This window comes from Passer domesticus, unplaced genomic scaffold (genome assembly GCF_036417665.1).
Source record: "Passer domesticus isolate bPasDom1 unplaced genomic scaffold, bPasDom1.hap1 HAP1_SCAFFOLD_63, whole genome shotgun sequence".
Classification (NCBI taxonomy): domain Eukaryota; kingdom Metazoa; phylum Chordata; class Aves; order Passeriformes; family Passeridae; genus Passer; species Passer domesticus.
This window is the reverse complement of record NW_026990166.1, coordinates 300,201-323,651: the sequence shown is the minus strand read 5'-3', so window position 1 is coordinate 323,651 and position 23,451 is coordinate 300,201. Positions and strand designations below refer to the sequence as shown.

The window sequence follows — 23,451 nt, the reverse complement described above, 5'->3', positions numbered from 1 at the left end:
AATATCTTTCTGCCCAAAGGTAATTTGCAGGTGCTTCATTGTGGACATTGACTTCCTCAGTGGAATAGGAACACTGCTTGGTTGTTTGGCTTTTCCTGTCTTTTGGGTTGTTTTTTTCCTGCTCTCCTGATTTACACATTTTTGCCACTGGTCATGAATGTGATCCTAGAAGTAGCCTAGCTGCATAAATGCTTGCCTGGATCATACACATGGGGCAGCAGCAGAGGGCTCCAAAAAGCACCACGGTGTGATGGGTTGTCTGAGCGGCTGGGTGGGGCTGGTGGGACTCCCAGCCAGAAATGTGTGCCTTGCGTGTGGGTTTGCAGCACAGGGCAGGGCTGGGAGCGAGCTCTGCCCTTGCTGACAGCCGTGCTGGCAGCCAGGAGAGCCTCTGGCTTTCTGCTGGCTGGTTTCTCACAGCTCCTGAGATAAGCCAGGGTCAGAGAGTGAGGGCACCTCCCCCACATCCCCTCACTTGGTGTCTTCTGGTTTTCTGTGTTCATATTTTGTCCCAGAGATCATTTTGTAAGAGCTTCAGTTTCACCTTGGTCACCCAAATTCTGAGTTTAAGAGGCTTGTCATGTAAACCATGTGGGCAGTGTTCCCCCTGTGCTCCATGTCCTTTGGGAGTGGAGAAGGAGAGTTATTGTATCCCTGATGTGATTCCAGCAAAATAGTGAGTGATCTTTGGGTTCCCTTCTTTCTGTGCTTCTGCTCAGGACAATATTGGTGTTGCCCCTGAATCTTCAGGAGGGGAGGCTGTGGACAGAGCTGCAGCAGAGGAAACTTCATCTGGCACCGAGAGCTGCAGGAGCAGTTCCCCAGAGCCTGAGGAGCCTGGTAAGGACAGAGCCCCCCTTGGTTTAGAAGGTGTGAGATGGCTGCTCTGAGCCTGCCTCTGGCAGCAAGGGAGATGAGCAGAGCTGAGTTCCTGTCTGCAGGGCTGGTGCTGCCTGGTGCCTTTAGTTCAAATCCTGCACTGGCACAACCTCCCCGAGCCCTGCCCTCCACGCTTCTCCAGAGGCTCTGACACTGAGTCCTCTGCTGTGGCAAGAGAGCAGGGAATAAATCTGACCCTGGGGCAGTTGTGTCACCAAGCTGGGTGTCCCAGTTTGGTTCATAACTCAGCTCCCAGCAGCCTTCAGCTTCAGCCACTTCAGTGAGGACTGGGGTCTCTCTGTCACTGAGCTTGAGACTTGCTGAGGCTTTATCAGGATACTTAAACACTTCACACAGTTAAGTTTTGAACACTTGGAAGGATCCCTGTTCTTTAAAGAGCAGGCTTCAAATTGCTAAGTGAGAGTTTGCCTTTCGGGCCATCTTTTACAGTCCCTGATAGAAGGACAATTGGTGCTCCAGGAACATTTGCACAAGGGCCAATATTGATTCAGTGTTCCCTTTGCTTCCCAGATCCCGTGTGACCGACCTCTCCAGAAGGGCTGCCCTATGTGGCAGGAAGAGACAGAGGGAGAGCCTGTGACCATCAGGCAGGTAGAATTCCTCTGTCTCTAGTTATATTTATAGATATGTATAGTTTATTTAGGTAGTGGTATTTATAGATTCATGTAATTATTGTTAGAGAGCTGTACAGTTAATTATTTTTTTATTTTAGATATATATTGTTATAGCTTTAGATGTATTGTTGTGGTTATAGATGTGCCCAGTTGCTTTTATAATTGTGTCGTTAGTTACATTTACATATATACATTTGTAAATGCATATTTATATTTGTATATGGGGGTTTAGACGCATAGATTGGTATTTATATACACCTCTTTTTAACCTCTTGGCCTGTTCTACTTCCTCGCTCACCTCTTGCTTTTCCCCCTGTGCCCCCTGTGTCCCCTCTCCCTGGGCTGGGTCCGAGCTGGCGGCCGGGCCGGGCGCAGCAGCAGTTCCAGCCCCGAGTGTCCCTGGAGCGCTGGGAGCTGCCGGTGGCCCCAGGCACTGTCCCCTGAGGAGCTGCTGAAGGACGGTGAGACTGAGGGGGCTGGGGGGGCTGAGGGGGCGGTGGCGCTGAAGGGACGGTGACCCTGAGCTGCTGCTGGGGCTGAGGGCTGTGGGGCAGCCCAGGGCCATGGTGGCACTGAGGTGACAGGCAAGTGGCACAGGCTGAGGGGGTGGCGGGTCTAAGGGGACGGGATGGGTCAGAAGGGACTGAGGGAGGTGAGGGGACTGTGAGGGGCTGGAGAAGCTGAAGGGGGCTGGGGGTTTGCCGAGAGCATGGCGGGGCTGAGGGGATGGAGGGGCCAGCAGGGAGCACAGAGGGCTCCGCGACTGCAGCTCTGCCAGGCCTTGGAACCAATTCCAGAACCTCCACTTTGGCCACAGCTGTAATGAAGACCACGAGGAGAGCCAGAGACTGCCAGGAGCCAGCAGGGAGAAGCTGAGTGCCAGCAGCAGGAGCAGTGAGCGGGGCCCTGCTGCTGCCAGCCTGGAGAGAGCCCGGGTGAGGCCCCAGGGCCGGGGAGGCAGGGTGGGGCTGAGGCTGGCGTGGGTGCTCACCACAGCCCGGCCCGCTCGGCTGCTTTCTCTTTCTGACCCTCCTGGGGAGGCTCTGACATTTCCTCTTCCCTGATGGAAGTGCAGCTGCTGCCAAGGGAAACGTCCCCATAGTGACTCAGTGTTCCCTTTGCTTCCCACATGTCCCATCTGCTGTCCCTGTCCAGGAGATCTGCCAAACTTCATCTGCAGGATCAGAAGAACTGGTGTCCTTTGGCCACCCCCAGTTCCCACTGAAGATGGGACCACCTGCAGAGCAGAGGGGACCAGCTGCAGCTCCAGGCCCAGCTCTTGCTGCTCACAGCTGAGCCTGTGGCAAGCTCCAGGAGCTCCTGCCATCTCCCTCCCTGTTGGCAGCTCTCTCCCTCCAGACCACAGGCCCTGCCCATCCACGTTTTTCCCTCCCAGTTCACCCCTTTGCTTTGCCTTCCCTCATTAAACAGTTTGTCTTTTTCATTTGACTCGTGGATCTGTCCATGGAGCTGAAGGAGCAGAAATCCTGAGCCTGGGGACACGCAGGGCCCTGCTGCCGTTCTCTTCCATGCCATCGTCTGTGCACAGGCAGAGAGGAACAAGGGCAGCTCAGGCTGCAAAGGTCCCTGTCCTGCTGCTCCAGTTGCACAGCACTGTGGAGTTGAAGATTGTGTTGAGCACACTGAAGGGAACAAGGATCCTGGGTTTTAGGAAAGCCAGCTTGAGTATGCTCTTCCATGGCAAACATCCACCAAGGGCAGAGGAGCTTGCCATGCTGGAAGTTCTCCCCAAGAGCTTCCTGAAAGCACAGCAATGCTCCATGCATACACAGGGAGAGGAAGAGGGTAGAACCAGAGAGCATGGTGGCCTAACAGTGAGCTCTGGGTGTGCCTCAAAGCAAATGAAGCAGCAGCAGCAGCAGCAGTGCAGTGGCTGTGACTCAGAGGCGCGAGCGTCCCAGTGGCTGCAGCGCTGTCAGGCAGTGCCTGCAGGCTGGGTGTGCTTCTGGCAGCTCTGCTCTCCCCACAAGTGAGGAATCGCAGCCCCTGCCTCAGGCCCAGTCAGAAAGCCAACCAAGTGAGACCAGAGGCAGGGGACCCTTCCCAGTTGTCTTGGGCATGGCTGCAAAACAGCCGCTGCATCTTCCTGTGCCCGTGTTTGGGGTGTGCTGAGCACAGAGCCGGCCAGCTTGTGCTCTGCTGTGCCAGGAGCGTTCTGGGCGGGCAGGAGAAGTGCTGCGTGCACAGCGGAGCGTCCTGCAAGGGGCTGACCAGAGCCTCCTGCGGGAACAAGGCTCCGCTCCCTGGCTGGGAACAGCCTGCTTTTGCAGCCATGAGCGCAGGCAGGAGTTCAGGCACGTGCAGAGGCAGCGGGCAGCTCGTGTTTGTAGGGGCCCGGGGCTGCGCGCCCAAAGCGACACGTGGGCGTGGGGAAGGAAGTGACACAGAGCTGGGGGAAGGAAGATGAGCTCGAGCTGGAATGCCTGTGCTGCAAGGAGCAGAAGGAATTCAGCCTTGCCAGGGTTTCTGAAGTGTGTGTTGGTGCTCCCTGGGAAATGCAGACATTTGGGGAAGTGTCTTTGGAGGAGAGGAGCTTGATTCTCAAGGCAACTGCTTCCCCAGGAGCCCCCAGTGAGGTAGGTGCAATTACAATCTGCACCCCAGCTCATGCTCAGTATTTACTACAATCTTAAATAACAATAAAGTCAAACACAGCAGATGACTGATGTTCCTACCTTCTGCTTCCCAAACACAGCCAAGGGTGGCAGCAGCTACAGCTCCATTCTCCTGAGCTCACAGCGCAGCGCAGCTGTTCCAGCCACACCAGCACGGGACTGGCCGCAGGTTGTACAGCCCGTGCCTGAGCCAGGAGCAGAGCGCGTTTCCTCTCAGGTAAAGGGAGCCCCGCGCTCTTCCACAGGAGAATGAATGTGAAGAATGCCAGAGCAAATTGAAGTCTCTTCAGCCTAGTGAAGATGAAATCTGCTTCTGTCCTTGTATAGAGCTATGGGTTTGTTTACGTGGCTTCTCCTTCCCTTTTCTGACTGGGCTTTCTCACCTGCAGTTTTCAGTAGAAAAGTGAAGCCATAGGTGGAATAAATAGACTCCACAACCTGATGTAGTTATGAAGTGGGTCTGTATTGTCAGCACCCGGCACAAGCGAGATAGTTCTCCTGGAAACTTGTGCCTTGAGCCCTGGTCTGAGCCCCATCTTTTATTCACAAAGGTGCTCCATATAGGTGACATTGCTCAACCTTTTCATGCATATTCAACCCCTGGCCCTGCCTGTCCTCGCCTGGCATGATAATTAGATCCATGCCCTTCTGAGCATGCCTTGTTCATGGTGGGGGTTACATAGGAGTCTTTGGTGGTCTCTGAGGCCGAAGATTGTGGTCATCCTAATGGCTGAACTTTTCAACTTTTCTCCTTTGCGCGTGTGCTTTGGTATCTTGGTGCTTATCTGAGTACGTCTGTTGGTCTTGATGTGCTTGGAGACAGAGGAGCCCCTTTATCTGGGTTTCTGCATCCTTGGTCTTCTCCCAGTATTGTTCTTTATGCAAAAAGCTTCTGAAATTTGAATTTTTCTATTCTTTTTTGTACTATGACAGAGGTTTCTTAAGTAAAAGGTTAAAATTCAACACATAATTCTGCAAGCTAAAATTTAAATGCTTAATTCATATTGCTAACTCAAGGGAGCTCCAAAAATCTCTCTTTCAAAAGAAGCAAACCTTTGAAAGGTTAAACCTCAACGTAACTGTGATCCTCAATCAATACCCCCTTCTTCCACTTGCTTACAATCTCTTTGTCCTGGGCACTCACTATGGCCTTTTTCCTGGAAGCTCTCTGGCTGTCTTGAATGCTTATGGAGTAAAAGGTAATCCCTGATCTATTTTCGACTCTGCCCAGAGAGAGACTGCTGGAAGGGAGGCAGGACTGGTACTGGGGACCTGGCAGCTTGTCCAGGAAGCAAAATTATTGAAATTATGGTAATGTGGACAAGGCATGCAAGCCCAAGTGGTGAGCTCAAATATGCAAGTACTTGCAGTTTCCCCTCAGCACTTGACAGTTTAGGGGTATGGTCTCTCCTTATTTCTGTCTCTTAATCCTCAATCCTTGCCACACTCCTTCAACATCTTTTGCATTGTCATCTTCCCTGTTTTCTCCCTCCCTTTTTCTGTCTGTGACTTTCTGTACACGACAGACAATCTGTCACACACTGTCAGCTTGCTCAGTCACCCGAGCAGTGACAATGATGGTGTAGAAATTGTAGGTGCACAGGAGGCAAAGGTGTCCTGCTTCTGTGTGCCCTCTGCAGGCAAACCTGCTTCCCAAAGCTTCAGTCACGCTTGGAACAAAGGCTTGTCCCCACTGCTTTGTTGTGGTTTATGCATTGATGGAGCAACACTTCTGTCTCAGCCCGCTTAAGCCACTGCAAAGCTGGAATTGTTGCTTTAGCAGCAGATGTGCTGGCAGGGTTCTTACAGCTCCATAGTAAGAACTCTACAGTTCTTCTAGAAGAGGTTTCTGATCTTTGTGCAATAAAAACAATACCTTCAACTGCTGCAGTGCAAGTCATGCACTCATGTAGATGTGTTTTCAGACACAGGTATGTCTATATATGCCTAGTGAGTGGCCTCGTGGGGAGCAGGGACAAATGAGGAAGGAAACTGGGAGGATAAAACATGCTTCTGCTTCAAAAAAAAGCCGTGACTTCCCTTTACAGAGAAGGATATAAAATTTTTCTTGATTGGTCTGAAGGGAATAAACAAGTCTCTCTATGTCCTGATCTTTTACTAGTCAAGGGTGTAAGAATTTTTTTTTTTTTTTTTTTTTTTTTTTTTTTTTTTTTTTTTTTTTTTTTTTTCTGTGGTGGTGGGTGGGGTCTGCAGACCTGCACAGCTGCTGTGGGTGGGGCAGGTGCTCAGGTAATTGCCAACAGCTGCTTGGTAATTGAGAAGTTGGCTTGTGCCTGGTTGAGGGCTTGAGGACTGTGCTGAGAGAAGGAATAGGGAGTGGAGTGGAGTGGAAAATACTATTTACACAAGCAGGTATAGGTGGATGTCTGGGGTGTAGGTGGGAGTTAACTGGTTTAGGTACTGCATTTATGAAGAACTGAACATTTAACTCTGAGATAGGACTATTTAGTTGCTACTCTAAATGCTGCATTTACTAACATGGAATGTAGTTTCTTTGTGTTTTGCTCAGAGAGTGTCTCAAAAACATTGAAGTCCAATTATAGTCTTCATAAACACAAGTTAATATCTTCCTTTTTGTTGCAAACAGAAGCTGAAAGGGCCAATGGATCTTGCATTCAGTAATGTGCACATTTTAAAAAGAAGTGGCTCTCTCCTGTTCCTGTGGCTAGCTGGTCTCTTCAGGCTAGACAAACATTTCTGGGAGCATTTCCTTGCTGCTCCAATATCTCTATCCCCTTGGAATTTGATGCAAATACTATATTTTTCTAAAATTATTTCTAGACCCTTTCATTTTCTAATTTGCAACTGTCATTTGGGGGAAAACCAAGTCTGATAAGGTTTTATTTTTTGTAGGCCTCTCAAATTGCAGCCCATTGTATTTAGCTGCAAAATCCTAAATCATGCTATCAGGATACCTGAAATGGACACTGGTAGAGAGTAAAAAAACAATGCCTGATACAGATGCTATCAACTATTTTTATTTCCTGACAGTCCAGTATTGCACTTACCCAAGGACTGTTCATGTTTTTTTCTCTTTTTCTCAGCTGTCAGTTCTGTGAGGGCTGAGAAACAAAAATGCCAAGTAAGGGGATCCAGAGTAGATGGACACAATGAGAATTCGGGGCAAATTTGACCATACTCTGATCTGTAGGATTGCCCTCCTCTGTGGAAGATTGTAGTGGTGTGATTGCAATTTCTGCTGGTCCATGTTTTTAGTGTTAACATAGCTACCCAGGCAGCCAGCCAGGTTTTATGACTCTCTTCGGAACTGAAAGAAAAAGAGAAGAAAAAGTGTCTGTGGTGTTTTCCTGCAGCAGTTCCACATGCTATTGGTGGCACGTAACAACTAGATTCCACACCTAGGAACTGCTTGTGCTGCAGTCTTGAGTGTGCTAGCTGTGAGAGCTGCTTCTGGAGAAAGGTGATTTCTATTACTGCTGTGTTAATTCTTCCTACAGAATGAGAACAACCCAGCAACTTCCTAGCTGCTTCCAGACGTTTACATAAGGGTTTGTATTTGTACCCCTGTTCTTGGATGTTTGAGTTCTGTAGTCAAGCTACCTAAAAGGTCCAAGAGCTGCATCCAAGCAAAGGTGTGTTTGGATGGTAGTCTGGGACAGAGAGTATTCTCCTCTGCAGTTAAAACTGGCCGAGTTTAAGCTTTTTAATTGACAGGCATTCTTAACCGGAAAAATAACAGTTTTTGGAAATAGAGAGTTTTGAAATCCCCATAGTACATAATCTAAACATAGAGCATATTTTACAATCTTGCTTTGGGAACTGCTTGCAATTCAGTGTTGCCTCCTGAGGTGTCTCAAGTTGTGGGTGTCCTAAAGAAGAAGAGAAATAGGAATTTACAAGAGAGGAAACAGAATTCCAGAACTTTTCACTACACCAGTCCTGTACTGAAGTGGCTGTTGTGAAAAATACAGCCAGCCCCATGAAACTTAGCAGTGTGAAGAAACTGCTGCACAGCAACAGCTGAACTTCAGTGTGTCTGAGCCAGTGCTGCAGGCTCAAATGCTGCCAGCATTATCTCTGCCCCCTGGGACACTTCCCAGTTCCTGCGCCTTGACACTGCTTTCCCATGGGGCTGGGGAAGGAGTTTGGCTCCATGAACTGCCTGGTGCTGTGAAACAGGTTCATTTTTGTCAGATGAGGTGATGGTGTGCATGTGTCCACATGTCTCCCTGCCTTAGTGCCCTTTGTGAGCTTCTTACTTCTGCTAGAATTTGTGGAGTGGTTAAAGCTGGCTGCCTTTTATTTCTTTGGTCCTATTCAGAGAAATGAGTTGTTGAAGTCCCTGAAATGTTCCGTTTTCATCCTTATGCAAGATAGTGAGGAATGTGTTCTTCTCATCCCTTAGGTAATTCTTTGCTTTATTATTGCATGCAGTGAGATAGAATTAGTGTGGGTTACAAGCAGTAAGAGAATATGGAATAAGACAACAATAAGCACAAGAGCAAAAGATAAAAATAGTCTCAGGAATTAACCTAGTAGTTTGAGATTTCTATTAATATATAAAACACTTGCAACAATGCTTAAATCTCTTTTTCTTTCTGATAAAAAATGTGTTTTCAAGTATTTTGCATACAGGATTCCCCTGGGATGTAAGAACTTGAAGCATTTCAAGTCTGCAGCTTCAGGAATGAAATAAACTTTTGACTCAAGTTGTCAACCTGAATAAACTCTTAACTACCCCACAGCAATTGCAAGATATAGCTAGGAACAATGGAATAAAAACACAATTGCCCTTTTTGCTCTTAGCATTTTCTCCCTGGTCCTATAAAATTTGGGTCTGTGCCTTGTTCCTTAGTTTGCTTTCCAAACCATTCCATGTCCTCAATAGATCTGGAGAACTGCCTCATGCGTAGAGCTGAATAATCAGTTCTGAATCTAGGAAATTAAAAGAAGAATCACACTTCATAAGCTTGGGCTTCTGGACTGAAAGCTTGAGATCATTCAAGTAGACATTGCTGAATGTTCAGCCTGGTCTGGCAGGCTCCTCTCTCTGAAAGGTGGGCAACTGAAACCTCTGTGTTTGCACAGAAAGGCAAGTTATGGGATAGCTGGGAATTGGCTCTGGCCAGCTGGTGTCCCAGGTGTCATCTTTAATAGTTGTTTTCTTACGTTATTAGTAACCAGGCTATTAGGCCAAGCACCTGTAGTGTTTGGGTTTTTGGTTGTGCTTGTTTTAATTTTGGCCAGCTGCGTTGGCAGGTGGCTGTGAGTGCACTGTAGTACCCCCAGCTGCTGCCCAGCTCTGCTCTATTATGTTTCTTTTTCTTAGCCTGGTCTCATAAGCCCTCAAAAGAAATATAATACACCCAAGGACAGCTTATCTATTACTTTGGGGGCATAAAATAAGCAGGATGACTTCTGCTGCAGTGTTAGAAACAAAAAGGTTTAATAAAAGGTATAATAACAAAGAGAAAAACTCGAGCCAGGTGCAGCAGTCCGCTCCTGGTAAAAACACCTCACAAAAGCACTTAGCTCTTCTCTTCTTTTTCTCCCTGATGGATCAAGTGGGACTTTTTGGCTTCTATCCAATTAGATGTCCTCAAGTATTTGGTGAAGTCCCTGAGGTCCCATGAGGTGGCTTTTCACCTAATCATTGAGAGAAACTTCTGGCCTCCTTTCCTTTTCTGGGGGACAAAGGCTAGTTTTGCCACTCTGCCATTAGGGTGCACACTCCTACAGACATAGCTCTCTTTTCTTTCTTGGTCTCTTACCCCTCTGGCACTCAAAGCCATACTTGCTATTGTAGTCATTAGGTACACGGTCCTGCTAGGATGGTTGACTAATTCAGGAACAAACAGCCATGCTGCCATACCAGGGACACTGCTCTGGAAATGGGCAGAAAGAGAAACCATTTAATGTTTTTCACTTTAGAAATGTTCCATTGCAGCTTTATTTGCAGCAGAGTTACATTTACTGGACTGTCCAATACAATTCCATGTGTCCAGAGCTAACTTTAATCACATAATTTAGGAGTGTCCAGCTGTAAATCTCACAGCCATGGGATCAAAAGTCCTTTCCACTTCTGGTTAAGTGGCTCTCCTTTCCGGGTCTGGATGTACACCCAGTCTCCTGACTAGTGAGGATATTCTTGAACATTCAGGCTTATTAGTGAGACCAAAACAACAAACTTGCACGATGATAAAAGCATTTTCTCCTAAGGGTTATGCTCTAGCAGCAGCATTTCGGCTTCCAGCCTTTGGTGGCAGAGAAGGCTCAATAGCCAGGGCTGCCAGAAGGAGGCAGGGCAGGAGCAGTTTGCAAAGCTTCATTAAGAATCCAGGGAAACCGAATCCCCATTTAATCCCCATTTTCTTTCCAGAGAGCCTCCAGAGAGCAGATATTTCAATCCACCACCCTCTCCCAACAACCATAACTTTTTGGAGGTGGTGCTGAGATCTTGTTTTCTGAGTTTGATCCCTAAATGTTGAAATAACTTACAATAACACAGAAGAAGGTCAACAGGCATCAGCTGTTTCTCATGCGTTGCTTGGGGTTCTCTCCCCTGCAAGGGGTCCAAACTTGTCACATCACAGGTTGTTCCCCAGGCAAAAGACCAGGGATTTTCACCATGTGCTTCCTTCTCCAAAAGTTCTATTTCATTCCCCCAAATCCAATTCGCAAAACATTCTCCATTTCCCTTTCTTTGCGATCATTGCTTATTTTCCTGTGTAGTTCAACCACTTCTGTTGCAGAATGAGGTATTACTGCCAGACACTACATCCTGATAAGCAAATTCCTTCTTTATCAGTGAGCAGGGCTTGGGATGAGGAGGGAAGAAGATTGGCTTTGCAGAGCCGAACCTCTCCTCCAGGGAGCAGAGGAAGGTGACATCATCTTCGGGGCATCCTGCCTCTGTATTTTATAGGGGCTGGCAGAGTTTAGGGTGAGGGGCAGGGTTGGACTTTGAGGCACTAAAGCCCTCCCAAGGGCTGTGGGGCTGACCTTGCAGTCAGGGAGGTCTGGCTGTTCCTGGAGTCTGGAAAACACTGCTTCCAGGCCTTCCCCAGCAGTGTTAAATTGCAACTCTAAAGCTCTTTGGCTTTGGAGGAGCGTGTTTCACTGGTTTCTCATGGTTTGGGGGCTGGCTTCATCCTGGCATTCAATTCCTACTCTGGCCTGAGGCTGGCTATTGTTTCAGGCTCAGCAATTTGCAGCTGATGCAGCTCCTTTTCCAGCTGATGGGCACCATACAGCTCTGAGTCAAACCTCCATGCATATGGATACCAGGCATGGTCCTTTACTGGGAGTTTTTAATTTTCTTCTAACAAAGTTCATGTTTTCTCCAGAAGAAACTGTGGATGGTGCTAGTTTCTCTCCGTCCCCATCTCTCTTTAGGGCTGGACAAGTTTTCTATATGAGCTTTTAGCAAGTGTGTCAGTGGAGAGCAGTTCAGATCAGTTTCTGGGTGCAAGTCCATTACTTTCCTGCCAGAAAATAGCAGCTTTGACTGAACATTTATTTCTCCTTTATTATGGCACAAGCACTTACAGCTGTATAAAAGGCCCAAGTCACCTCAAGAGTACCCTGCCTGCTGCGCCAATTAAAATGTAAGGCCCCAAAAACGTTGCTCTGTGGGATACTGTAAAACGACTTAAACTTGTTCCTGTACTCTTGAGACAGAAAAGCAGGAAAAATACTGACGAGATGTTCTCAAGAGATTGGAACAACAAAAAACCTTCACTGTCAACTTTCAAAAATCAAAGAACTTGAAAGGTAAAAAAATTAAACATAACAGAGAATATTCTATAAAGCATTAACTTAGCCCTATCAACCTAACAAAATGTGTTAATTGAGTTAGATTTAGATCATTAAGGCTGTTAAGATTTTAAATTACTCAAAAATCTGAGAGCAGGAAAAAGGGAGAAGAAAGAGAAAGAGAATGACAGAAAGGAACCAACATAGCTATCACTGCAGGTTCCAGTGGTGTTCAGCTGATAGAAATTCCAAGAAGATGTAGGGTCAAGACATGTGGTGGCCACATATCCCTAGGCAAATAGCCTTTGGCTCTCCTGGGGCCCTCCCCCACATGGGGCTCCCACTCACCTGGCCATTTAGGAGCTGGGTTAGGGGCTCCAGACACAGGTGTGGAGCATTGCCTCTGGTGTGCCAGGGATCAGCGGCCGCTGCTGGGCTGGGATACAGGCCTGGGGGTGTGGGGCGTGCCGAGTGGGGCATCCCCTCACCAGAGCAAGGCTTGATCTGCCCCCTTCCCCACATACAAGCCCCTGAAAAGTGTTGAGCCAGCAATCTCCTCTAGTCTCTCACAACAAGGTGTCCAGGTTCCTGTGCTTCTTGGCTGTCAAGACTCCACAGATTTGTGTCTGGATATTAAGTAACTTGGACATTTATTCCTTCCAAAAGCAGCAGCATGAGGGTTGTTTATTCTTTCTAAGGCCTTCCCTCCATTCTATGTCCTCTTCTTGAGGTAGTCCTTGTAAAGCCTCTCCTCTCTCTCCTTCTCCATGACAATGGAAAGGGACAATGGAGAAAACAATAAATGAGAGGTTAAAACTATTAGAGTTATAATGTAGTGAGGAAATAAAAAGCAGTGCACAACAATAAGAAGAAAATTGTGCAAAAGGGGTAATGGCTTAAGCAACAAAGGTGAAGTGTCACATGAGGCCCCTGGAACAAAGACAGGATGGTGAGGGCTTACAGAATGGTTCTGATGGTAGATGGGGGCTGCTGGTGCTGCCTGGAGCAGCTGTGCAGTGGCAGTTTCCTGCTCCCTCTCTGCAGCAGGGATGGTGGCAGTGGCAATGGTGATGGGTGTCTCTCTGTCCCTGCAGAGCTCTGTTTGGCATTGCCACTGCCATCAGTCTTCCACACTGGGCATGTGTGTGGGAATGGGATCTGCCACTTTGCTGCCTCTTCCTACCACCCTGCTGGGCTCCACTTGGCTTGGCTGGACTCACTTGGGATCAGTGTCACCACTCTGGCTTGCCTTGTTCTGTTGCGGTGGAAAAACAGTCCCACATGCCACCCTGGCCCTGATGGTTTCAGCTGTGTGTCAGAGCTGCCGCTTCCGTGCCACCCATTTCAGCCCCGCCTCCTGAGCAATATTGTGGAAGGAGAAAAATGGGGGAAAAAATGGTGGTGGTGCTCTGGTCCCAAGGCCTCCCTGTTAGAGTGAGTCAGACAGAACGATCCTCCTTGCATTTTCTGTCATGGCATTTCCCTGCTGAAATCACACCCGTGGCTATGATGTAAAATTTTTTTAATATATAGTATTGAATAATATAATATACATACATACATATACATATATATATATATATATATATATATATAATATATATAGAGAAAGATCCATGACCATGTCTCTGTACCTAGGAGAAACCTCTAAATGTAATTAAAGCAGTGCTTCTTCTCCTTGTTTTCTGATTTCTACCACAAAGGAACAAGCCTTCTGATTTTTGCTCAGCAGAAATAGTGGCCAAAGACCACTAATGTGGTTCCTCACATCCTGGTCCCTTCTCAGTGCTCAGCTTCTCAGTGTGGGCTCTAGGGGCTCACTGTGTTTCTACTCTTACATGCCTTGAGCAACAGGTGATGGACTAGGAGGGCTTTTTGTGTTGCTTTGTAGCAGAGGAGAACTTTGCAGGCTTTTTTTTGCATTAGGTGTAGAGCATGTCTGGTTCTATGCATGAATTCACAATCCAGCCTAGGGCGGCTGCTATTGTGATGTCAGCGGCCGCATCCCGGCGTTGTCAAGGCAAAGTTGCTGTGCCGAGGCCCGGAAGGGCTCAGTGTGCAGAGCAGCTCTGTGGCACGCTCACTGCGGGCAGAACCTGCTGATCGACGAGGTCTCTGCCAGCAGGACTCAGAGTATTTTTGATTTTCCCACAGGCGTTGTCTGCTGCAGACTTGAGCAGCGCTGCTCGAGCCATGGAGGGAGTGTGTGCTGCAGTTTGCACGGCTTTTTCCGTGGCTTATTCTGGGTACTTTCTCACCCACCTGGCACGTAAGTAGATGTTGCAGCATATGGAAACCAAAATGCCACAAAGAGGCCTTTGGTTGGGTAAAGCCGCTGTCAACAGCTCCAGCCAAGAAGGGGGTGTCTCTAGCCAGTGAGGAGTGGGCAGCATTTGTAATGTTGCCTGCAGGGATTCTACTCCTCCCATGGCACAGCCTGTGGCTATGGAGTTTAGAGTCTCCTCAGTTTGCTGGCTCAAGGAAGACAACTTCCAGGATAGGAAGAGTGGGAGAGCTTGTCAGGAGTCCTTGTAAAAGCTGTGCACTGCTCTCCAGGACTAAGGGAAAGTCCCTCAGTTCAAGTCTTCTTGTCTATATTCTCTCATCCCAGCATGTGCCTGTGGACCTTGACACTTCCTGCACACTAAAAGAGCCATGTGTTCTATGATGAAGTCACAGAATCAGCTTGGAAAAGGCCTCTGAGATAGACATTTCAGAGGAGTTCTTGTATGCTCCCGAACCCTGGAGCTGTTCCTGTGCTGTGTCACGATAGAGCTGCCACCCTGGTTAAGGGGCACTTGGGTGAAGCTTTTCTGGGGAAAGGTTTTCAGTGAGCTCATGGCAATTGCTGCATGCAATCTCTTGAGAAAACTGAAGCACAGGAAAGGGAGGAGCTGTAGCTCCTGCTGGGTGGGGTGGGGCAGAAGCAATGATTGTTACAGAACCACTGGGCCTGTCTGAGTCTCAAGTTTCTATGGGTTGAGTGGCCATGGAGGACAAGGAAGTATTTTGTGCTGTTGCCTTGCTTGCTGTGTGACACAGGGGTTGCAGCTGGAGTGGTGTAGTGAAAGCAGAATGCTCTGTCTTTGGGTTGACTTTTTGTGGGCTTGCCCAGCACAGGCAGTTTTCTTACAGCATCTGGTTGTTTTTCCCTTGTGTGTTGCAGGTCACATCACCCGTGCCTGGAGAGAATCCAGTCTTTGGGTGAGTGGGAAAGGAGCCTCTGGCCTTGGTAGCATTTGACAATTGTGGAGCAAGCTGTGAGCTGGGCCTGTTGCAGTCCAGTGCCAGCCTGGTTAGATGAATGAAACTACAGTCCAGGCTCTTTGCAGCAAGAGCAGCAGCAGCAGGAGGAGCCCAGGCTGTTTTCTCCAATTCCTTTTCAGAGCTTTTAAGCAGCTGGAAGTGGGGTTGCTTTGTGATTTAAGCCATGATGGAATTTGTCCTGCACAAGAGAGTGCAGTCCCATCTAATTGTGCCTTTTCACTTCAGTGGGAACAACTTAGAATCCCATTTCTCTGCAGATGATTTCTCCTTAGTGCATCTGGGTCTAGAGCTGAACATAGAAAAAGTCACTTGTCCCTCACACTGCTGTCTGTCTGCAGAGCCCAACACCAACCTCGGAGGATCCTCTGGCTGCGTGTCTTCCTGCAGAAGAGGCCAGAGGGGAGGAAGATGCTCCCCAAACTGTGCCTGCTTCCACTGCAGGGCCTGAGCATCCAGCATCAGTAAGTGGCAGCTCTGGGTCGTGCTGTGGCTGGAGCAAAGCATAGCTGCAAGTTTCTGATCAGACAGCACCTCCTGTGCCTGGCTGAAGATGCTGTGGGCCAGAATCTTTCCAGCCCTTCCCCCAGTCAGTGGGGCCTGGAAAAGAGGAGTGGAACTTGGATTGTTTATGCACCAGCTTCCTACTGTTCTGAAAGGGGCTGTGAATTTGTCTTAGCAAGAGACAAGAGGTAGCATTAGGATGTCTTTGGATGGTCCTGGGGTACAAGTGAGGCCCTTGGTGGCCAGTGGCTGTGCAGGCTCCCTGTCCCCTGTGAGGAGAGCAGTGCAAAGATGCAGTTCACAAGCTTGCAGGATATGAGGAGGCACTGTCCCCAGGAGGGACCTGGCCCTCCCCACAGAGCAGCTAAAGTCAGTAGCTAAAGGAAGAGCTGAGCTGCAGCAGGGCCTGTAGCTGAATATAGGTGAGGTGGTGAATGACAGGTTCTTCCTGTCCCTCATGCTGCTGTCTGTCCACAGAGCACAAGGGCAGCGTCAGCACCTGCTCTGGCTGCCTCTGTACCTGAGGAAGAGGCTGAAGAGGAGGAAGGTGCCAATGAACCTGGCCCTGCTGTCAGCCCATGGCCGGAGCAAACAACACCAGTAAGTGCCTGCTTTGGATAGCAGCGTCTTTGGTGTCATTTTGTCTGTCATGTAAAAGCAGCCTTTGGATTTTGTGCCTTGAGCTGTTGAAGCGGGTGCACAAGCTGAGAAGTGAAGAGCCCTGGGTGTGGCCAGCAGCATCTTCCTAGGGGCTTGCATTTGAAATGGGATGGGAGGGGCATCTCTGCCAGGCACATTTGTAACCCAAATTCATTTCTTGTCCCAGAGCTCCACCTCTTCTGTCCTGGCACCTGCACGAGCTGCAGCTGAAGGCTCGGGAGAAGGCTCCAGTGCCCAGGCTGGAAGCTCAAGCACGAGCAGCTCGTGCACCTGGAGCACGACCAGCTCATCTGGCAGCAGAGAGCAGCAGCGAGAGAGGACAGAGGACAAGTACCTGGCCATGCTGAGTAGGTCCTTTGTGATCCTCGTGTGCCAGAGCAGTGCCTTGTGTGCGCGTGTGTCGGCGTGAGCTGTCCCACCTCCTGCTCCTGCTCAGCTGAGTGCCAGGTCCTGAGGCCTCCTCCACACAGGACCTGTTGTTGTGCTCTGAGGTGGTGAGGGATCAGCGGGGTGTTGCTCCTGCCTCTGAGAGCAGCTCGGCCTGGTTTGGCTTTGCCTGAGCTTCCCTGTGGGCAAAAGGCCAAGCAGAGATTGTTTCTGGCTGAGCAGGAGGCCATGACCTCGCGAATGAGTAGGCCTCAAGGAGCTCCTGCGGGGCCCAGCTGCTGTGGGCACGGCCAAGGTCATCTTCAGCACTCAGCCTGTCCTAAAGGCTGAGGGACCTAATTCCTGAGGCCATCACAGTAGCTTATAACATGAGCTGCTGCTCCTGAAAGGCTGAAGGGCAATGTTTAGGCAAAGTCCTGCTTAAAGCTGGAGATCTGGGCTCTGCTGGAAGCACTTTGCAATATTATTCCTGTTCTGGAGAGGGCAGCTGATGACAAAAATTGATTCCAGAACCCAAGATGCCTTTGATGTTTGCAAGGATGAAAGCTTGTGTTGAATGTGGCAGAGTGTTCATTGCCAAGAACAGGAAGGTTTTGTTTTTCCTGTTGCCCTTAATGTTTATAGACAACAATCACTTCTCTTGGTTAGAGTTTTCTGATCCCTGTCTCCTCTGACTGTTTCTCCGTGTGCTTAGATTTTACTTCAGACTTTTAGTTTTGTGCTGGCTATCTGTGCTGCAGGGCTGCTTGTCTTGCTGCTGCTGTTTTTGAGGTGGTGCTGGTGCGGTGGTGTTGTTGTTTCCCGACTGACTGAGTTGAAAGGGCCCAGTGTCCCGGAGAGTGGGGCTGCCTTTGTGACCTGCTGCAGGGTGGGATCTCTTTTGAAGTGAGCATCTTTCCTTGGGATTTTTACAGAGATGCTGGTGAGTGAGGGAGATCCTGAGGCTAAATACACAGAACTGGAGACTATTGGCAAAGGGTGAGTGCAGCCACAGTTCCTTCTTCAAAGGGAGGAGCAGTGTGTTTTGCTGGTGTCACATCTCCCCAGAGTGACATCAGGCAAGCTCCAAAGCTGTTCAGACACTGCGTTAAGATGATGCCAGGTGATCTCTCAGTGCTGGCCAGCATTTATAGCTATGGTCCAAAGGCACAGCAGAGGCACCTGGATGCTGGAAATGTCTTGTCTGCGGCAAAGAGCAGCACCTGGCAGCTCTCCTGTCCCTCAAGTGTGTTTGCACCTGTTTGCCGCTTTTCATAGGAGAAATAATTTTTGAGTGTCTTGAAACAGTACAGAATACGTGGGAATGAAATGAGGAGAAACCTCATTGCCTCAAAGGTCAAGGTAGCAGCTGACAGCTGTCTGGGAACAGCTCTCAGTAACATTTCTTTCCAGTATTTTGCTGAAAACAAGATTCAGTGGTCAGGATGACCACCACCTAGTCTAGAAGCCAAAAGCAGAAATGAAAGCAGCAGCTGTCTTTTGTGGCTGAGATGGCAAAAGACAAAGATTCAGGGGAATGCCCAGTGTCAATGCACCCTAGAGGAAAAACCATCATCTGCCTGATGGCAGACCCCTCATGGATCCTATGGGCTTTAGGCCTTTGCTGCAAAGAATCCACCAAACTGCTCCCCTTGAAAGCAAGCTCTGCTGACTGTAGATGGGATTGACTTGCAGCATTTTCTCTGGGTAGGCTGTCCTGATTCAGGGCAAATTTGGCAGGAAACCTCCAGAAAGCAAACCCACGTGGCCACTTCCCCCAGCCGATTAGGGAACAATTTCCTTGGAGAGAAGTGGAAAGAAGTTGTTTGTTTAACAGGCAAAGCACTTCCCAGCATACAAAATGAACAATCATGGATGACAAAACTCATTTCCTGCTCTGAAGAGATGGCAAGTTCAGAAAGTCTCTCCTGGGGGTTGTCATTCTCCAGTGCTGGTAAAGGCTGCAGAGTAGGCCCTGGTGGGCTACAAAGTGTGAGCTCTCGGTGTTTTGCCGGGTCCCAGTCTGGAGCAGGTTTGAATGGTTCCAAGAAAAGGGAAAGAAAAACAGTAAAGGGAAAACTCAGACTGCCTTAGCTAGCTAAACTAACTAAAAAGCAAAAGGAGTGTGGTGTGTGGCCCCATCTGTGCCCAGACAACAACACTGGAGTTCTGTGTTCCAGCAGACTGCGGGGGAGAGTGCAGCTGATAACAAAACTCTGTGCTCCCTCTTCTCCTGACACCTACTGTCTGATCCAGTCTTGGAGGCACAGAATATAACATCCAGTATAAACAGAACAGGTGACTGGGGGTACAAGCATCATAACATCACCCCAGAACAGAAGCCAAATGTACAAGAAGTCACCAGAAAAGTGGAGTCCTTCCAGTGTCTGGTGCACAGAAGAGAAGCAGCTGCCAATGGCTCTGGACCCAGAACACAGCTGCCTAAGGATCCTGTGTTTTGAGGACTTCTCCATTTGTGTGTGCAGCAATGGAAGGCTTTGCCTGCTCTGGCTGTGCCTGGACACTATTGTCCTTGCAAGCTGGAAAAGGGATCTGTGTCTGCTTGAGTTTGGCAGACAGACTCCAAGGAGAGGTGTAAGGAGACCCAACTGGCAAATTCGTGGAAGAATCAGACACATGCACAGATAGAGAAAGAGAAAAGGGAGAAAAGACCCATAGAAGAATCTGTCGTGTTCCATTTACTGTTTTCCCCAGGACTTTTTTCCCGTTGGGCTGCAGTGTTTTGCACTTGCAGGGACTAAAGGACTTCTTCTTTCTCTGCTGCTGTTTTGTTTCTAGGGGTTTCGGCACTGTGTGCATGGCAGTGGAGACTGCCACAGGAGAAGAGGTAAGCCTCAAGCAGCGCCGCAGCTTCTGCAGCTCTCGAGTGCCCTCCCCTCTGCTGTGAGCACTGGCTGAGCTTTGGGTCGCCAGTGGAGCTTTGCTGCAAAGGCAAATGGAGTGCAGAGCAGTGTCTGCCTGCCAAATACAGTGGGGACAGATTTTGTCCTTCTCAGCTGCCCCAGGGGATGCAAGGAGGCCAAGCGGTGTCTTTCAGAGGAGGACACAGGGCTGGGTCTAAGTGCCCAGGTGGTGTCTCAGAGCATGGCACTGCTCTTTGGGGCTGCAGCATTCCTGAATTCTCATTTCTGGCTGTTAGCCAATACATGGGAATCATGCTGGTAGTTCTGCAGCCACCTGCAGTGCTGCCCTTGGGATCTGTGCTTAGAGAGAGAGAAAGGTCTGCAAGGAGTGTCTCAAGGGCCTGAGTCCTGCTCAGAGCCTGGTGTACATCCCTAGAGGATCGAGGCAGGGGTTATTTCTTTTTACAGTCAGGCAGTAACTGCAAATATCAGTGGTGTGAAGTAAAGTATTTTAGTGGAATAATATGCAAATTCCTGAAGTGAGGAATTGCTAGGATTGTCTTTTTTGGAGGTGTCCTTAATGATGTTTTCATCATCATGGCATTTTTTCTGTGAAATATGTAGGGTTGTATTTCTTAGGGGGAATAACCCTCAAGATGTTTTTAGGACACAATTTTATCTGTCATGTCCGTAAGGGTTTGCTTTGTAGTTGTGCAATGGAGAATGCCAGTGGTTGCTGGAGTAATGATCAAGCCCCTAGAAGTGCCCAAGGTTTCCCAGCAGTTTTGCTCCATTTTTACTGGCACAGAATCGATTCCTTCTTGCAAGAGGTGTGTCAATGTCAATGGGAATGATAAAGGAAGGCCCTGGGGAAGACTGTGGGCACAGTGAGTGTTGTTAGAGCTTTGACGTGGAGAGCTTAGACTGTGTTTCTCCCAGGTTTACAAGGCAAAGGATATCTGTCACTCTGTCCTGGGAGGTGCCCAAGCACTGGGTCTGATGTCCAGTCACAAGGCAGTTTGGCCCAGCCCAGCTGGGGCTGCTGTCATCCCATAATCACTGTCTCCATCATCCCCTTGTGCTCCTGTGCCACAGACTTCTTTGGTTCATGGCTTTCCATGTTGTTTTAGGTGGCCATCAAGAAAATTAGTCTCCTGCAAGAGAGCAGCAGCGAGCTGTGCCTGAATGAAGTCCAGGTCATGTGTGGCACTAAGAATGCCAACCTTGTGAACTATGTAGACAGGTGAGTGGTTCTGCTGTTCTGCCATGAAAGGTCATTCACATCCTGCAAGCCAGAGGTGCAACCACTCCTTTGGGCACTGGCAAAAGAGGATGGAGCTGTTAATTCCTGTTTCTGGGCTGATCTACAGCATCTTGGGAAAAGATTGCATTGGGGCTGCTTTCATCTTTCCTGGCATACCTTGCTTGAAGGGTGCTTTCAAAGACAGGACTGGGCCCTGTCTTACTGAGTCAACAGCCTCCAAGTTCCTGTCCTCTCTCCACATTGTTTTGTTGGGTTTGGGGTTTGATTTTTCCCCTGGGTCTGAAGTGCTGACAAAGCACTGTCTATTGTATTTCCCTTGGCCTGTTGCATTGGTGTGGATACCGAGCAGTGTTTTAGACTGCACAGATTTCAAGTCCTGCAGAGCATAGTGAATGACTACTCACTTCCTCCTGTGTTCCTCTGAGAGACACACAGAAACAAGAATCCATCAGGTTGTGTAAGTGCGTGCGTTCATCTCCAGGCTCTTGTTTCCTCCTTTCAGCTACCTGGTGGATGAGGAACTCTGGCTGGTGATGGAATACATGGACGGAGGTTCTTTACACGATGTTATTAGGGAGACTCACATGGCAGAAGGAGAGATAGCAGCTGTCTCTCGGGAGGTAAGGGATGGCACTTGTGCTTCCCATGGCTTGGTCAGGATGGTCCTTCCAAATGGGTGATAAGGACAGGAGAGGAGAGATTTCATCTTCCAAGCCTTTCTCTTATGTCCTTGGCAGTAGCAAGAGCATCTGAAGTGCCTGCCAGTGTCCCTGCCCTTCTTCTAGTGTGTTTGTCTTTGCCTCTCTAAACACTTGCCTGGAGCCTGTGTGTGCTGCATTCCTTCCCTGTAAGGGCAAAGGCACTGGTGGCGCAAAGTGAAGCAAGGGGCAAAGACAAAGAGATACTGACAGGACTGTCACAGAGCTCAGCCTCAAAGGAGAGCCTTGCACCCAAAGTGGTGTTTGCAAAAGCATCCACTGCTGTCTGGCTGGAGAGAGCACAGCCACTGCAGCAGGGCTCCTTCGGTCTGTGTTTGCAGGGCACTGGCCAGAGGAACAATTGCCCTTTCTCTTTCAGAAGCAAACACACCCTCACTTAGAAAGGCACTGCTGTTCTCGTGGTGGAGCAGCAGGCTCTTGCCCTTGCCAGCAGCCTGTCCTGCCATGGCTCACCATCCCCCAGGAAGTCAGTGTTGCAGATGTGCCACTTCCCTGCTTGTGGGATGAAGTCCACTTAGGCTCGTGTTTCTTTTTCCTCTCTCAGTGCCTGCAAGGCCTGGATTTCCTGCACTCCAAGCAAGTGATCCACCGAGATATCAAAAGCCACAACATTCTCCTGGGCTTGGATGGATCAGTCAAGTTGGGTGGGTGTTGCTGGCCAGTCTCAGCCGTGGCGGGCTGCGGTGTGGGGCTGCCTTTGGGTGGCTCCAGTTCCCTGCAGTGGGACCTGTGGCAGTGCAGGCTGCCCTGCTGCAAGCACAGAGCACAGCCACAAGGTGCAGGGAGGTGTTGCTGGGAAAAAGGGGTCAGGGGTGGCTTTGGGTTGTGTGTGTCCCTTCCCAAGCAAGGCAGTTACAGTCTAATAGCTTCAGGGGACTATAATCCACTGCCTGAAACTGGGGGCTTTTGCTAAGTGGCCAATTCCGTATTTCCTTGGCTGCAGGCCTGAGGTATGGCAGCATGGCCCCTTTACAGCTGGGTTCCACACTGCCTTCTTGGACATTGGTACAGTGCGGATTTCTTTTGTTTGCTTTCCTAAGTCACGCTGGCTTGATCAGAGTGGTTTTTCCTCCTCAGCTGATTTTGGCCTTGCTACTCAGCTTACTGCTGAGCAGAACAAACGGAGATCAGCTGTTGGAACGACTTACTGGATGGCGCCAGAAATTTTCACCAGGAAGCCCTACGGCCCCAAAGTGGACATCTGGTCCTTTGGCATCGTGGGGATCGAGATGGTGGAAGGAGCGCCTCCGTACCTGATGAAAACCTCCCGCACGGTACGCTGCAGCTGCTCGCAGACACTGCTGTCACCCTAACAAAATCTGCTCCCATTCTTCTGCCTGGGAAGCTTGCCAACAACTGAAAATGATAGGTTCCAGGCTGCACAGTCTCTCGTGCTTCTTGGCCAGATCATCCCCTTGCCATTTTTGTGCATGAACAGGACCTAAAAATCAGGATGCCTTTTGCTTGGCAGAAGCTTTGCCTAAGGGAGCAGTGAGCAGTGCTGAGCTGCATTTTATGGAATAATCCTTGGAAATAGTAGAGTTAGACCAAAGTCCTTCTTTTAAAATGCCTGTAGAGGTGGTGTCAGTGCTCAGAGAAGCAAAGTGTGCTTTTGCTGATGGAGCTGCTGCTAATTCCAGCATCCAGTGAAATCAGGGGTCAAGGCAAGAGCCTTTGCATACTGGACTGGCTATGGCTGCCTCTGGCTTTGGGTTGTTTTAGTAGGGCTAGGAAAGGTATCTGCCACCCTGTGGCAGGGAGTAAAGTGCCACTGGAGAGTGGAGCTTGTCCAGTGGGGTCTGTGTGAGCAGTTTGGGGTGCGAAGGAGACAGGTAGAGTGTGGCATTTCCTTCTTCTCTAGGTTCAACAGCTGATAAGCACCGGCCCCCCCCAAAGCTGCAGAAGCCCAGGCAGCAGTCGGCG

The 23,451-nt window shown here is 49.2% G+C and overlaps 1 protein-coding gene and 1 long non-coding RNA gene across 7 annotated transcripts; one reads left to right on the top strand and one right to left on the bottom strand.

Annotated features, from left to right (window-relative positions):
• Nucleotides 1-6,293: 6,293 nt before the first annotated feature.
• Nucleotides 6,294-13,884, bottom strand: LOC135293032 (uncharacterized). 5 transcript variants are annotated; one of them, XR_010355184.1, is made up of 5 exons: nucleotides 13,522-13,884; nucleotides 12,849-13,313; nucleotides 12,236-12,647; nucleotides 9,904-11,616; nucleotides 6,294-7,439 (listed from the first exon to the last, which is right to left on the bottom strand). It is a non-coding gene; the product is annotated as an uncharacterized LOC135293032 (long non-coding RNA). The 5 variants fall into 5 exon arrangements; XR_010355185.1 differs by having other exon boundaries at nucleotides 6,294-10,017; nucleotides 10,631-11,616; XR_010355181.1 differs by having other exon boundaries at nucleotides 6,294-11,616.
• Nucleotides 13,885-13,954: 70 nt separating this feature from the next.
• On the top strand, nucleotides 13,955-23,383 carry LOC135293031 (serine/threonine-protein kinase PAK 3-like). Of its 2 annotated transcripts, XM_064407041.1 has the most exons (11): nucleotides 13,955-14,156; nucleotides 15,054-15,091; nucleotides 15,493-15,615; nucleotides 16,133-16,255; nucleotides 16,482-16,662; nucleotides 17,617-17,680; nucleotides 19,481-19,529; nucleotides 20,676-20,788; nucleotides 21,312-21,429; nucleotides 22,073-22,172; nucleotides 22,606-23,383. In XM_064407041.1, the coding sequence occupies exons 1-11, from the start codon at nucleotides 14,081-14,083 to the stop codon at nucleotides 22,839-22,841; spliced, it is 1,221 nt and encodes a 406-aa protein (XP_064263111.1). In that variant the 5' UTR covers nucleotides 13,955-14,080; the 3' UTR covers nucleotides 22,842-23,383. The 2 variants fall into 2 exon arrangements, with proteins under 2 accessions (XP_064263111.1, XP_064263110.1); XM_064407040.1 differs by lacking the exon at nucleotides 13,955-14,156 and having other exon boundaries at nucleotides 14,796-15,091.
• The last annotated feature ends 68 nt before the right edge of the window (nucleotides 23,384-23,451 follow it).